The 15,693-nt window shown below is 34.7% G+C and overlaps 1 protein-coding gene across 1 annotated transcript in view; it reads right to left on the bottom strand.

Moving 5' to 3' along the window:
- Positions 1–15,693, bottom strand: part of LOC127737577 (integrator complex subunit 4-like) — a 47,374-nt gene that overhangs the window by 24,679 nt on the left and 7,002 nt on the right. The window contains exons 3-9 of the mRNA XM_052248413.1: positions 11,880–11,986; positions 10,257–10,442; positions 9,323–9,462; positions 7,337–7,457; positions 6,898–6,969; positions 4,219–4,393; positions 1,329–1,534 (exon numbers count right to left, since the gene is read on the bottom strand). Coding sequence (XP_052104373.1) covers positions 1,329–1,534; positions 4,219–4,393; positions 6,898–6,969; positions 7,337–7,457; positions 9,323–9,462; positions 10,257–10,442; positions 11,880–11,986 — 1,007 coding nt within the window. The remainder of the gene's footprint in view (positions 1–1,328; positions 1,535–4,218; positions 4,394–6,897; positions 6,970–7,336; positions 7,458–9,322; positions 9,463–10,256; positions 10,443–11,879; positions 11,987–15,693) is intronic.

Here is a 15,693-nt window from a genome sequence, read left to right as displayed (position 1 = left end):
ATATTTGATAGTCTTTATAATAAACTGTTATCACAGAGATATGTCTCGCCTTTTTGTAATTTCGATAATGCAAATGCTGAAATTAAAATAGCAATACTTTAACATGTAAGTTATGCAAACATTCAAAGTCATCGAACCATGACTGAAGGTACATGGCTAAACAATCTCCATGCAAATGAGATGTGCCAATGATAATACAACTGCATACCAAATACCATTGACTTATCATAAGTTGTTCCCTTTAAATAAACCTAAAAAACAAACATTAACTTGTAAACTATGTAAAAGTTTCCAAGTCAATGAACCATGATAAGGGGTTGGGGCTATATAATCTCCATGGAAACTGGACTTGCAAATGCCAATACATTTGCATACCAAATATCATTGACTTAACATAAGTGGTTCATCTTAAACTGATCTAATCACAAACTAATACATGTAAACTAAGCAAAAGTTTCAAAGTCAATAGACCATGACTGAGGGGGCGGGGCCAAATATTCTTCATGGAAATGAGATGTGCTTATGCTTTTACAACTGCATACCAAATGACATTGGACTACCACTAATGGTTCCCAATAAACTGACCTAATCACAAACTAATACATGTAAACTAAGCAAAAGTTTCAAAGTCAATAGACCATGACTGAGAGGGCAGGGCCAAACAATCTCCATGGAAATGTGATGTGCCAATGCTAATACAACTGCATACCAAATATCATTGATCTACCACTAGATTTTCACCACAAACATGACCTAATCACAAACTAATACATTGTTGACGACGCTGCCGCAGCCAGACACAGCATACCTATGTCTCACTTCTTGACTCTGTCAAGGCGAGACAAAATTCAATTACACGTGTCTAGACATGCATGTAATATTCCAAGTATGATTTCCAACTGATCTTCACATTTTTAACTGTAATACTTCAAATATGATTTCCAACTGATCTTCACATATTTACCTGTAATACTTCAAGTATGATTTCTAACTGATCTTTACATTTTAACCTGTAATACTACAAGTATGATATCCAACTGATCTTCAAATTGTACCTTAATACTTCGAGTATAATTTCCAACTGATCTTCACATTTTTACCTGTAAATTCCAAGTGTGAATTCCAACTGATCTTCACATTTTCACCTGTAATAATGTGAGTATGATTTCCAACTGATCTTCATATTTTCACCTGTAATACTGTGAGTATGATTACTACTGATCGTCACATTTTCACCTGTAATACTCAGAGTATGATTTTCAAATGATCTTCGCATTTTTACCTGTAATACTCCAAGTATGATTTTCATCTGATCTTCACATTTTTACCTGTAATACTCCAAGTATGATTTCCAACTGATCTTCACGTAAGGTCACATGATTACTAAGTTTCCTCAGACTGTTGATAGCATTGAGTCGTACACTTTCTATCTCATCATTAAACATATCTATAATACTGTCCTGAGATAAAATAGCAAACTCCTGAGACTGTGCTGCTAACTCACACAGTGAATCTAATGCTGCATTCCTCACCTCTACAAAATGACATTATTAAATGTTTAATTGACTGCAGAGGTATATTACCATTAATGGATGATCGACTTCCCTACAGCCTATATATGGGTTAACTTAACTACAGTATCACAAGCATGTACAAAGGAAATACATATAAACCGTATACATGGTTCACAAATTCTTTTTGTTCCAATGTTGACCTTTGAGTAAAAAGGGTTAAAATTGTTTTGATCAATATCACTTGTTATCATCATTTAGAGTAAGTAGATACAAGTAATTATCTTCACAAATTACATTCAAAAGTAAATCATGCAATATATTGCAAAGTAAAAAAAAAACCCAAACAAACAAGCAAAAAATTCCTGCCAAATAGTATAATATTTACGTGATGAGAAAATAGACTGCAGTGATTCATCTCAAAACCATGTTATATGTCTGTAATTATTCAGTTTTATTGTTGGTGTGACCATAAAAATGTCATACAACTCGATGTAAGTTTTCAAAAGTTGCAAATTAAAATATCAAGATGTAAAATTTAAAGTGAAGATTAACCAAATTATTAAAAGTAAATCATCGTTCATGCTAACCTGCTAATCAAAATACTCCCAAAAAATCTTAAACTACCTTAAGCTTTTCTCCTCAGTACTTAAAATATAAAGGTGATTATGCATGTAAAGTTTTACAAAGTCATTTAAGCATAGCAAAACTGTCTATCAGACATTTGTCACTGGATGTTTAGGAAACGACAACCATGTCAAACAGACATGACTTAACCAGTATTCTGACCTATTCACCAAGAAGTACCTTTTTCTTAGATACATAAATTTTATATTAGATATGCCCAGATAAGAACTTTGATGTTAATGAATGTGTAAGTGTGGTGTAAAAAGTAGGTTAAACTGATATAACTTTGCCTTGATGTCAACCTTCCTCAACAACTCTGATGTAAATGTAAACCCAACAAAAAGATTATGAAGTGTGAAAATAGGTCTAAGTTAGCCATATTTGCAATTAGATTCCAAACTTTTCACTTCACTACACCTTCAGTAGATCTAAACTTAAACATTAACATTTCAGTCAAACAAGTTTGATGATGATGGATGGCTGCTTAACGTCCAGCAGCAAATTAATATGCATGTTCAGGACGAGAACATGTTAATGTAACAAGAATATTTACCCTGCTTTGTACTAGACCGACACACTGAGCAGTATTTTTTAATTTTCTAGTTCACAAGGTAACAGTTTGCAGGAAGACATGTCACCTTGCCCGGACACATTATTCTGACTCAGAGCTTGACCAGTCTTTGCTCTTACTCCTTAATGCCTCGTGTTTGGCAGAGAAGCAGCAAATACCAATTTTAAAGTCTATGGTTTGATCTGGCCAGGGTTTGAACCCACGACCTCCCACACTCGAGGCGAACACGCTACCACGAGACTACTGAGGCGGTTAAATACGAACAAGTTTGAAATCAAGTCACATTGTTCTACTCATGCTACTTACATGTATGATAGTGTATGAAACCTTATGATAAAACACATAAGCATGCAATATTAATTCAATCCTGTCTCCATAACTACTGTAAATTCACAAATTATTGCGATGTTTTTATTATTGCGAAAACTGCGACAGGGTTATAATCGCAATAATTTAAACTCGCATTTTGATATTTTGTATATGAATTAAACAGGATGTTTCTGAATATAGCAAAAATTAAAATCGCATTTTAGTCTAAAATGACAAAATCGCAATAATAAATGCACGCAATCATTTCTGAATTTACAGTATTAGTATGGAGGAATACATACAAGACAGTGCTCTAGCTAGCAATTGAAATAGACAGGTGTATTGTAAAGTGTATTGCCAGGTAAACATGTTTTCATTAGATAGATCCAAGTCTTGACCAATAAGGAAATTAGTTATAGAACTTAGCTTTCAGACCTCAGATCAAGTGTATTTTCTTTGATTTCACAAACATTGAACTCGTTAAAAATTCTTACTTTCCCTAAAATTATATGTCTTGTTGATGATAACTTACACAATTATGTAAGAAGTTATATTAAGGATTATAAATGTAAACAATAGTGTGAAGTCAATAAACCTTTGTTATAAATTTTGATCTGTTATCAGCTGTACAATGTGCTCTAAAACTTCTTTAAAAAATTTCAACCTCCAAATCAGGGCTAAAGGCACTTCAGTCCTGCAACATCATATCAGCATGGGGAGAACACAGATCAGCTTTGAGTTTAAATTATTATATCAAACTCAATAGTCAAGCTGAACACATCATGCTGACTGATCAATTTTCATCCAAATATGATGATTCATAATTCCAGGTAACTAATCAGGTAATTAATTTCCCAGTTATTAACACCTTGCAAGTATCTTATCTAATTACATGACTACACAACAGATGTCAAAACTGTGAAATTCAACTAACTGGCAAAAAACAATCCTAAAAACAAAACTTTTTTTTACAAAATAGGTACAAGGGTATTTTGAATTTATAATTAGTTGACCCCAGATATGTAAAAGGACAGAAGGATACTACTGAGGGCATCAAGGGATCAGTGCCCTTCAAAATTGGGCTAAAGAGACCACTGCTTCAAGTGCGAAGAGATGTGGATGGTAAAAATACTGTAATGATCAACCAACTTTGCAAAACAAATAAAATAGTTGAAATAATATCTCAAACATCTGTATTACCAAGAAATTCATCCTCTGTTCCATGTACAAATGCTCCACAAGCTCCCATGTTCATTAATGTTACAGATTCTGGAGCTACTTCATCTTTTGGAGCATCATCAGCCCACTTTTGACCTGAGGACCATTCTCCAGAGGCATAGTGGTCCTTTGCTCTCTCATGGGCACTCTTCTTTTGCTAACAATAATAAAGTATAAATACATTTTTAAGGACTTCAGACTTCTGTACCTTACTGCCACATGAAAAAATATACATGCTAATGATGAAGTTTTTATTTTTATTTTCATTAACATTTTCTTAACCATGTGTGCGACTGTTGCATTTTACCCTCCTGTAAGATAAAAAAAAATGGGTATAATCCTTATAATTCTTAACCCAAACATTTGCAATTTTAATTATCTTTTTTTCCATTGGCTACTATTTACCACCAAATCAACAGTTGAGTAACTAAAGCGTGAGCTGCCATATTGACTTGCTGAAATCCATAAATATGAGTGTATGCAATAGGATGGACAGTGAAACAACCTCTACCTCAAAACTATATTTTAAAGACATATAATTGAAATTTGAAGCATACAAATAATTGAATAACCTTCACTTAACAATGCTTAAAGAGTTATAATTCGTATGACATCATGATTTGACATCCCATTTACTGTCATTATTGGCACGATACATATTATGTTATTTTGCTCTAACATTATGTTTGCTTCTGCATTCATTCATTCATTCAATGCGCCAAGATCATTCATGAAATTTCACAGAATTTTATTTTCTTTCAATTTTATACATTTTTCTAATCTGAAAATTGTAACAGCCATGAATTGGTACATTTTTTATGGTTGTGAGTCTGTGTTAAATATTGATATATCGAGAATTGTATCATGCTGTTGTTTACAAAGATAAAGCAGCATGTCATATTAGAATACCTTTATTAATAACTGGTAGAATGTGTGTTGATGTCAGACCTTTAGTTATAAGTATCAAATTTTGTCACAACTTGTCTAGACTAAGGATGATTTGAAGCTTAGGAGTGAGCACTTTTCTAAAACTAAAATGTGGATGGTCACTTCAAAATAGCTATTTGTATATCCATAGTTGCCAACTGACATGATATTGGCATGTAATACACGTTTTTTCAACGGTTTACACGCGAAGATTTTGTCACATGGCATGTACACGCGTTTTGCCACTTTACACGCAATAACACGCTTTTTCATAGTTTTGATTTTTTGGTTGTTAGTGATATTGCGATTCTCGGGTTGTTCATTATTAGACAAAAAATACCCAAAATTTCGAAGTAATTGTTTCGTCGCCATTGTTTATTTTTCTATATGGACGAACAGCAAAAGCCCTTAAGGTAAGTAGTTTGTGATTAGTTTTTACGATTTTGTGACTTTCTTTCTTTCAAATTCACTTAGGGGAAATGTCGACAGAAATAGTTCGATTTCAGGACCTGTACCGTCGTCTAAAGAGCCGATTGCTAAGCGAAAACGATGTGTACATACCAAGATAAATTTTAAGATTTACAAATTATATTTGGGAGTTCAAGTTTAAATAATCGAGAGACGAGTAACGCATTGTGCACCCTATGTTGCAATCATAACAATACATGTGAGAGGAGAACTACAATGTAGCGATTTCATTAAGCATTTAACGTGCTTAATGGTAATCAAATAATAAAATACTTTTCTTTTTCAGTTTCAAATCTAGCCAACAGATTCCCACAGGCCAAAGGGGATGGAAATATCACGGGACTGTTGGATCAGTTCTCATAGTACCAGCTGTCTTCTGATAAACTACCCAGTTTTGACCAGACAATAGCCTCAGAGACAATAGCAACATATATAGTTCGTTGGGAGCAATGGCAAAGATAATAGATGACATTTTAGATGGCAAAAAAACGTTATGACACTCTTTCGAAGCTTGATCAAGCTATTTAAGTTCAGCCAAATATCAATTCTGACTGTGAGAGAACATTTTCAATTATAAAGAAATCTACACTGAATTCTGATCAGAACTCGACAATGATATATTGTGTGCCTTGTTATCAAGTAAATGTAATCAAACTGGCAGTTGTTTTGAATATGTGCCTGAGCCTAGGGTGTTGCTTTAAAAGCAGCATAAACAGACCACTGTTGAATATAATAAAAGTTTACTCTAGAATATTGTTTTTATTATATATTAACAAATTTGTATAATCATGATAATGTGAAATTTTGAACATTGTTCATATAAAAAAGTCCGTATCTTCATCGCGCGTTTTCACATGCTTTTTGACTAGTCATGTCATGTCATGACATGATTTCTCATTGTCAGAGGTTGGCGAGTATGTGTATATCATGTAGATTAATTAAAGTTTAAATACAACACATTTTAACCTAAAGGCCAATTATCAATGATTAAAAGGGTACATTTAAATTCCAAACTTGTGTACAGTGTAGAATGAAAAATGTAATTTACCAGGTACTGTATTTTGAATATCTTCAATCCTACTCCTTAAAGTTTTGTTTTCAATTTAAAAACATCTATATATCATCAAATGTACAATAAGATAAGGACAAAAACTTACAATCAAACAATTATCACTCATAACTGAATCAAACAATTATCACTCATAACTGCAAACAAACAATTATCACTCATAACTGCAAACAAATCTTTCACAATATTTCACCTACCCTCATGTTTGACATAAGTTTCTTGTCCAGTGTCTGTTCTAAAAACTTGGGGCTCACTTGATGTAAAGATCCCTGAAAAATCAAACATTATTCTATTCTTATTTGGGTATGACCAAATACGAGAATGTGTTGGCCCATAGTACATATAATCAAAGAATTGTATGCATTTCTAAATCTATATTATGTATATGACATTCCCAAATGCCAAATTGTGTCCATTTTTTTGTGATGCTACATCATATCAATTTTCATTTAAAGCCTGAACATGCATATTAAAGCTTGGAGATAAACACTTAAGTTTGATAAACCTGGTCTTTTAAAGTAAATACTAATCTGTGTTGATCAATCTGTGTGCATGTGAACATCTCATTGTTGCTTTCCTTGTTTCTCTTTTTGTTTTTGTTTTTTTTAATTTCAACAGCTTAAGTGCTTTGCTAACCAGTAATGTTGCAGCTTCCACTCTGACTTTCATTGATATATCATTCATCATATTACAGATCTTGGCAAAACCATCATCAACAAGTCTTATCTCGTCATCAGATTCTGGAACTGGAACCTTACTAAAATATAAATATGATACTCTTAATAATGTTCAATATACTTAAATGTGTCAAATATGATACCAAATGATACCAAAGCATGTCTAAAATAAAATAAATAAAATCTAATCATAAGAGAAACTAAATAATACTTGAAAACATTGATATGTTTAAAAGAGAAAGAAACCCAAAATAGATTAAAAATCAATTGTTCTCACCTTAGATGTTGATAATTTATAAGGTCTGGATGAACTTATATATACAGTAACCCTTGTTTAAATAAACTGTTAACACAGAGATATGTCTCGACTATTTGTTATTTTGATAATGCAAATGTTGAAATTAAAATAGCAATACTTTACATGTAAGTTATGCAATTATTCAAAGTCAATGAACCATGACTGAAGGTACAGGGCTAAATGATCTCCAATGCTAATGCAACTGCATACCAAATACCATTGACTTATCATAAGTTGTTCCCTTTCAACAAACCTAAACACAAATATACTTGTAAACTATGTAGTTTCAGTCAATGAACCATGATGAGGTGGTGGGGCTATATAATCCATGGAAATGAAACTTGCAAATACCAATACATTTGCATACCGAATATCATTGACTTAACATTAGTGGTTCATCTTAAACTGACCTAATCACAAACTAATACATGTAAACTAAGTAAAAGTTTCAAAGTCAATAGACCATGACTGAGGGGTAAGGACCAAATATTCTCCATGGAAATGAGATGTACTAATGCTTATACAACTGCATACCAATTATCATTGACCTACCACTAACAGTTCCCCTTAAACTGACCTAATCACAAACTAATACATGAAAATTAAGCAAAAGTTTCAAAGTCAAAAGACCATGAATGAGGGGGCGGGGCCAAATAATCTCCATGGAAATGAGATATGCCAATGCTTATACAACTGCATACCAAATATCATTGACCTACCGCTAGTGGTTCCCCATAAACTGACCTAATCACAAACTAATACATGAAAACTAAGCAAAGTTTCAAAGTCAATAGACCTTGACTGAGGGGGCAGGGCCAAATAATCTCCATGGTAATGAGATGTGCCGATGCTAATACAACTGCATACCAAATATCATTGACCTACCACTAGCGGTTCCCCATAAACTGACCTAATCACAAACGAATACATGTAAACTAAGCAAAGTTTCAAAGTCAATAGACCTTGACTGAGGGGGCGGGCCAAACAATCTCCATGGTAATGAGATGTGCCAATGCTAATACAACTGCAGAACAAATATCACTGACCTACCACTAGTGGTTCACCATGAACTAGACCTAATCACAAACTAATACATTGTTGACACCGCCGCCGCTGGAAACAGCATACCTATGTCTCGCTTTTTGACTCCGTCAAGGCGAGACAAAAAATACTACATCAGAAGATAATTTGTCTTATGTATTAAGCAATGGAAGGCAAAATTTTATATTGAAGTTATCCTCCTCTGTCTATATTCCATTATTGTAGTTGAACCTATTTCTAGAATATATAGATTCATACACCAACCATAACAAAGGTAAGTCTGCTCATACACATCATATATGTCATTTATTGCTTGAGAAGGACATAAACAGGATATAAAGAGTGTTTAAAAAGTCACTGTACTATGTTATTAGTGCTCTCAAAGTACAGGTAGAGACGAGGCTGGAAATTATAGCTATCAAGCCCGTGAAAATATTGTTTAGATTGCATTTTCTTCTTAAATGTTTCAGAGGTACAATGCTGCATTTTTGTGCTCCCTAATATTTCTAGAGGGAGCATAATATTTCATATATTTCCACTATTTTAAAACTTCTATCGTAATAAGTTTTAAAAAAGATGACTAAAATGCCTTAAATAAATGATCACCTTTCTGGATAGAGATGACTTAAAATCCACACAAGTTTGACAGCAGCTGTTCTCACGTCTTCATAATCATCTGTTAAAGCCTTACATGCACGATCATATACTGATAAATCTATAGACTGGCCTCTTTGGTGTAACTGTTGCTAGAAATATTCATAAATGTCAGTATTAAATTTTTATAAGTTACATTGATGTGAAATATAACTACAAATAACTTTCTATGTAAAAATATTTTAAATAAAATTTCATGATCAAATAAAATTATGTTTTTCTAAACCATCCTTGTGGAAAAAGGAGAAATACTTCAACATGTTCAAAAGCTCATTTTTTTTTTAGATAAATGCATAAAATCACGAAATATGAATGAATAAGGCAAAATAAGCACAGTTATGACATCAATATTATGTTGTTATATGCACATGAAAATGAAGAAATACAGATACTTTTTTGGTGGAAACATTGGCTGCAGCTAAATAAGAAGCAACCATAGTTTATAAGCATCCTTATTTACATGGAGAGGCTACAATTATTGTATTTCACTTTAGTATGTCATAGGGATAATCTATATGTAATTATTTAATTAGACATGGTTTAAACACTGAGCTATCTGATAGGAGTATGCAGGTAACCAGACTCTAATTATTTTCATAAATAAGCCTGTCAAAAAGTTGTCTTCATCTTCTCTGGTAATAAATAAAATAAAATTGAGAATGGAAATGGGGAATGTGTCAAACAGACAACAACCCGACCAAAGAGCAGAGAACAGCTGAAGGCCACCAATGGGTCTTCAACACAGCGAGAAAATCCCGCACCTGGAGGCGGGCTTCAGCTGGCCCCTAAACAAAAATGTGTACTAGTTGTATTGATTTTCCTCAAGCATTGAAGAATCGTTCCTTTAAGATATTTGAAATGAAACAGTATAGTAGTTAATATATACCACAGCTCTGAAGGCACTAGACCTAACTCTGGGGTCCTGATCTTGTGTAAATGATATTACTAGGGTCTGTACAGATACATGCTCCTCTGATTGATCAGTATCTTTAGAAATCGTATCGTGGGATCCAACAGCACCAATCAAATTTAAACAGCTAGATCTTACTACATGATGTGCATGTTTTGAGTGCTGGAAAAAAGAAAACCATTTTGCTCTTACTATCCATGCTTATATATGAGATAAATGATTTAAAGTTCGACATTGTCATGTTTGAATTGTATATAGAGGAGATGTTGTAGGTTTGTAAACTATTTGTTAATATAGATTTTTGGTGATTTCGTCCCTTGCTGTTAACTAATGGTTTTACTAAGACATTTGATGAACATTACATATACTTTATTGTTATTTTATGTGCAATTTGTTTGTAAGGTCTCTGGACGTGATAGGACAGAACCTTCCTAGTTTGACTAGGAGGGTTCCTACACTGATGATAGGACCCAACTTCTCTTTATCCTTGTTTCATACATTAATGCATCATTACCTTTTAATAAGATCTGAATATTGTAACAGAGAACAGAGACACATTCATACTTAAAGTAAGCATTGTTAAGTTCTGTCTTCAAACTTGAGAAAACATCAACATTGGTACATTTGAATCAATGAATCTCTATACAGGGTTTACAGACCTTACATTTTCATGGTTTCAGGGAAACCTACTTTTCACTATGGTACAGTACATCTGCCTCATTGCTATATATATCAAATAGTAATACAAGTAAATTCTTTTTACATATCCAACATTTATATAGAGAAAAAAGACATCTGTATTTACTATATATTATTAATCGAATATTTTTAAGGATTTGTGATTTGTTAAAACTTGATCACATGTTCATTTGTATTTGCTCAGTTTGCACGCCAATACTGTTGTGTTTAGCTTTTCGTAGGTCAAAAACAGCATATTGCACAGGGCATACAGCATGTTACTAAAAATAGATTCTAGAAATCCCCAATTTTACATTGTTCATGCTATAGTTGTTGATTAATAATATAACAATTGTAGCCTTTGGTTGAGGTCAATACGATGTTATATCGACCCAGAGAAGCATATCGACCTCGGACTTCGTCCTCAGTCAATATGCTTCTCTTAGGTCGATATAACCTCCTATCGACCTCATGCAAATGCTATAAGTGTATAATATTATTAATCGAATATTTTTAAGGATTTGTGATTTGTTAAAACTTGATCACATGTTCATTTGTATTTGCTCAGTTTGCACGCCAATACTGTTGTGTTTAGCTTTTCGTAGGTCAAAAACAGCATATTGCACAGGGCATACAGCATGTTACTAAAAATAGATTCTAGAAATCCCCAATTTTACATTGTTCATGCTATAGTTGTTGATTAATAATATAACAATTGTAGCCTTTGGTTGAGGTCAATACGATGTTATATCGACCCAGAGAAGCATATCGACCTCGGACTTCGTCCTCAGTCAATATGCTTCTCTTAAGTCGATATAACCTCGTATCGACCTCATGCAAAGGCTATAAGTGTATAATATAAAATGATATTTAAATTAAAACTGAATTACTGCATAATTCAATGACTGTTTACAAATATACCTCTCTAGCAAGCTGTACTATCTTAAGATGCAGATCTCTATTGTCAGGGGCAGATAACCCAACTGTCTGTAAACTTTGTATCAACTGTCCAACAACCTTGTGTGATTCTAAAATAACAACAGAGCTGATTGTCTAAAACAAACACATACTAATTATCTTAAGAATCAAACATTTATTGAAGTCTGAAACTAGGGCTCCATGGAACAGTACCAAATATGTCAATAGTCAGAGAATCAAAATGAAACATGAATGTGTTTTTTTTTTAAATTACTCATTATATTTTACACATCAAATAAAGCATTGAGAATGGGCAAATGATGAGTAGTGATTTTAAAAGCTCAAGTGACAAACAAATTGACAAACTAAAATGTCACACCAGCTGAAATGTCTGATTTATATTAAGGGTCAATAGACTGAAAATAAGGTCACTGACCTACCAGTCAGACACTAGTACTCCTTAAAATTAATTCACATTAACTTGTTATGTTTGTTTGCTGAGGAATAGACTGTGGACCTGTTATGCTTGTTTACAGAGGAGTAGACTGTGGACCTGTTATGCTTGTTTACTGAGGAATAGACTGTGGACCTATTATGCTTGTTTGCTGAGGAATAGACTGTGGATCGGACCTGTTATGCTTGTTTGCTGAGGAATAGACTGTGGACCTGTTATGCTTGTTTGCTGAGGAATAGACTGTGGACCTTATATGCTTGTTTGCTGAGGAATAGACTGTGGACCTGTTATGCTTGTTTGCTGAGGAGTAGACTGTGACCTGTTATGCTTGTTTGCTGAGGAGTAGACTGTGGACATGTTATGCTTGTTTGCTGAGGAATAGACTGTGGACCTGTTATGTTTGTTTGCTGAGGAATAGACTGTTGACCTGTTATGCTTGTTTGCTGAGGAGTAGACTGTGGACCTGTTATGCTTGTTTGCTGAGGAATAGACTGTGGACCTGTTATGATTGTTTGCTGAGGAGTAGACTGTGGACCTGTTATGCTTGTTTACTGAGGAATAGACTGTGGACCTATTATGTTTGTTTGCTGAGGAGAAGACTGTGGACCGGACCTGTTATGCTTGTTTGCTGAGGAATAGACTGTGGACCTGTTATGCTTGTTTGCTGAGGAATAGACTGTGGACCTGTTATGCTTGTTTGCTGAGGAGTAGACTGTGGACCTGTTATGCTTGTTTGCTGAGGAGTAGACTGTGGACCTGTTATGATTGTTTGCTGAGGAGTAGACTGTGACCTGTTATGCTTGTTTGCTGAGGAGTAGACTGTGGACATGTTATGCTTGTTTGCTGAGGAATAGACTGTGGACCTGTTATGTTTGTTTGCTGAGGAGTAGACTGTGGACCTGTTATGCTTGTTTGCTGAGGAGTAGACTGTGGACCTGTTATGCTTGTATGCTGAGGAGTAGACTGTGGACCTGTTATGCTTGTTTGCTGAGGAATAGACTGTGGACCTGTTATGATTGTTTGCTGAGGAGTAGACTGTGGACCTGTTATGTTTGTTGTTTGCTGAGGAGTAGACTGTGGACCTGTTATGCTTGTTTGCTGAGGAGTAGACTGTGGACCTGTTATGCTTGTTTAATGAGGAGTAGACTGTGGACCTGTTATGCTTGTTTGCTGAGGAGTAGACTGTGGACCTGTTATACTTGTTTGCTGAGGAATAGACTGTGGACCTGTTATGCTTGTTTACTGAGGAGTAGACTTTGGACCTGTTATGCTTGTTTGCTGAGGAGTAGACTGTGGACCTGTTATGTTTGTTTGCTGAGGAATAGACTGTGGAACTGTTATGTTTGTTTGCTGAGGAATAGACTGTGGACCTGTTATGCTTGTTTGCTGAGGAATAGACTGTGGACCTGTTATGTTTGTTTGCTGAGGAATAGACTGTGGACCTGTTATGCTTGTTTGCTGAGGAGTAGACTGTGGACCTGTTATGCTTGTATGCTGAGGAGTAGACTGTGGACCTGTTATGCTTGTTTGCTGAGGAATAGACTGTGGACCTGTTATGATTGTTTGCTGAGGAGTAGACTGTGGACCTGTTATGTTTGTTGTTTGCTGAGGAGTAGACTGTGGACCTGTTATGCTTGTTTGCTGAGGAATAGACTGTGAACCTGTTATGCTAGTTTGCTGAGGAGTAGACTGTGGACCTGTTATGCTTGTTTGCTGAGGAGTAGACTGTGGACCTGTTATGCTTGTTTGCTGAGAAGTAGACTGTGGACCTGTTATGCTGGTTTGCTGAGGAATAGACTGTGGACCTGTTATGCTGGTTTACTGAGGAGTAGACTGTGGACCTGTTATGCTGGTTTGCTGAGGAGTAGACTGTGGACCTGTTATGCTTGTTTGCTGAGGAGTAGACTGTGGACCTGTTATGCTTGTTTGCTGAGGAGTAGACTGTGGACCTGTTATGTTTGTTTGCTGAGGAATAGACTGTGGACCTGTTATGTTTGTTTGCTGAGGATAGACTGTGGACCTGTTATGCTTGTTTGCTGAGGAATAGACTGTGGACCTGTTATGCTTGTTTGCTGAGGAATAGACTGTGGACCTGTTATGCTTGTTTGCTGAGGAGTAGACTGTGGACCTCTTATGGTTGTTTGCTGAGGAGTAGACTGTGGACCTGTTATGGTTGTTTTGCTGAGGAGTAGACTGTGGACCTGTTATGCTTGTTTGCTGAGGAATAGACTGTGGACCTGTTATGTTTGTTTGCTGAGGAGTAGACTGTGGACCTGTTATTTACTGAGTAGAAAGCCTTTGACCTGTCATGTTTGTTTACTGAGGGGTAGACCTCTGACCTGTTAGGTTTGTCTGCTGAGGAGTAAACCTCTGAACTGTTATGTTTGTTTACTAAGGAAAACACATTTGACCTGGTTTTTTATGTTTACTGAGGAGTAGACCTTTGACCTTTTGTTTGTTTACCTAGGGAAAACCTTTAACCTGTTGTTTTTGTTTACTGAGGAGTAGACCTTTGACCTGTTATGTTTGTTTACCAAGGTGAACACCTTTGACCTGTTGTTTTTGTTTACTGAGGAGTAGACCCTTGACCTGTTATGTTTGTTTACCTAGGGGAACACCTTTGACCTGTTGTTTTTGTTTACAGAGGAGTAGACCTTTAACCTGTTTTGCTTGTTTACTGAGGAGTACACCTTTGTTATGTTTTGTTTGTTTACTGAGCAGTAGACCTTAATCAGGAAAATGGTATCTAATTACTGATGAGTGAAAATGAGGTCAAGGCCATAAAATAGACTGATAGAATAAACATTCTTGAACTATCAAGCAAATGTTTCTGTGAAACAGACCTTTGTAATTTAAAAATATTAATCTGATTAGAATAATTGGAGTATAAAAATGAGTAAGTTATCTTGCTATCAAAACCTGTTCATCAACAACCTACCTTAAATGAACATGATTTATAAAATATTTGGACAAAGTTATAATGTCACACTTATGTCACTATTGTCACAATTATCTAAAAAGTTATAATGTAACACTTATGTCACTATTGCCACAATTATCAGAAAAGTTATAATGTAACACTTATGTCACTATTGACACAATTATCAGAAAAGTAAAACTCACTATCTCACAACACTGTGATTTTACAGGGGTGAACCTACAGAATATATCTTTATCATGTTTATTTACTTTCTGTTTTGAGGAGTGATATAATCTCCTCCACTACAGACTATCTCTTTACTTCCTTTCTGTTTTGAGGAGTGATATAATCTCCTCCAGTACAGAATATCTTTACTTACTTTCTGTTTTGAGGAGTGATATAATTTCCTCCACTACAGAATATCTCTTTACTTACTTTCTGTT

The sequence above is a fragment of the Mytilus californianus genome, unplaced genomic scaffold, assembly GCF_021869535.1.
Source record: "Mytilus californianus isolate M0D057914Y unplaced genomic scaffold, xbMytCali1.0.p SCAF_4, whole genome shotgun sequence".
NCBI lineage: Eukaryota > Metazoa > Mollusca > Bivalvia > Mytilida > Mytilidae > Mytilus > Mytilus californianus.
This window is presented reverse-complemented; position numbering and strand designations above follow the sequence as displayed.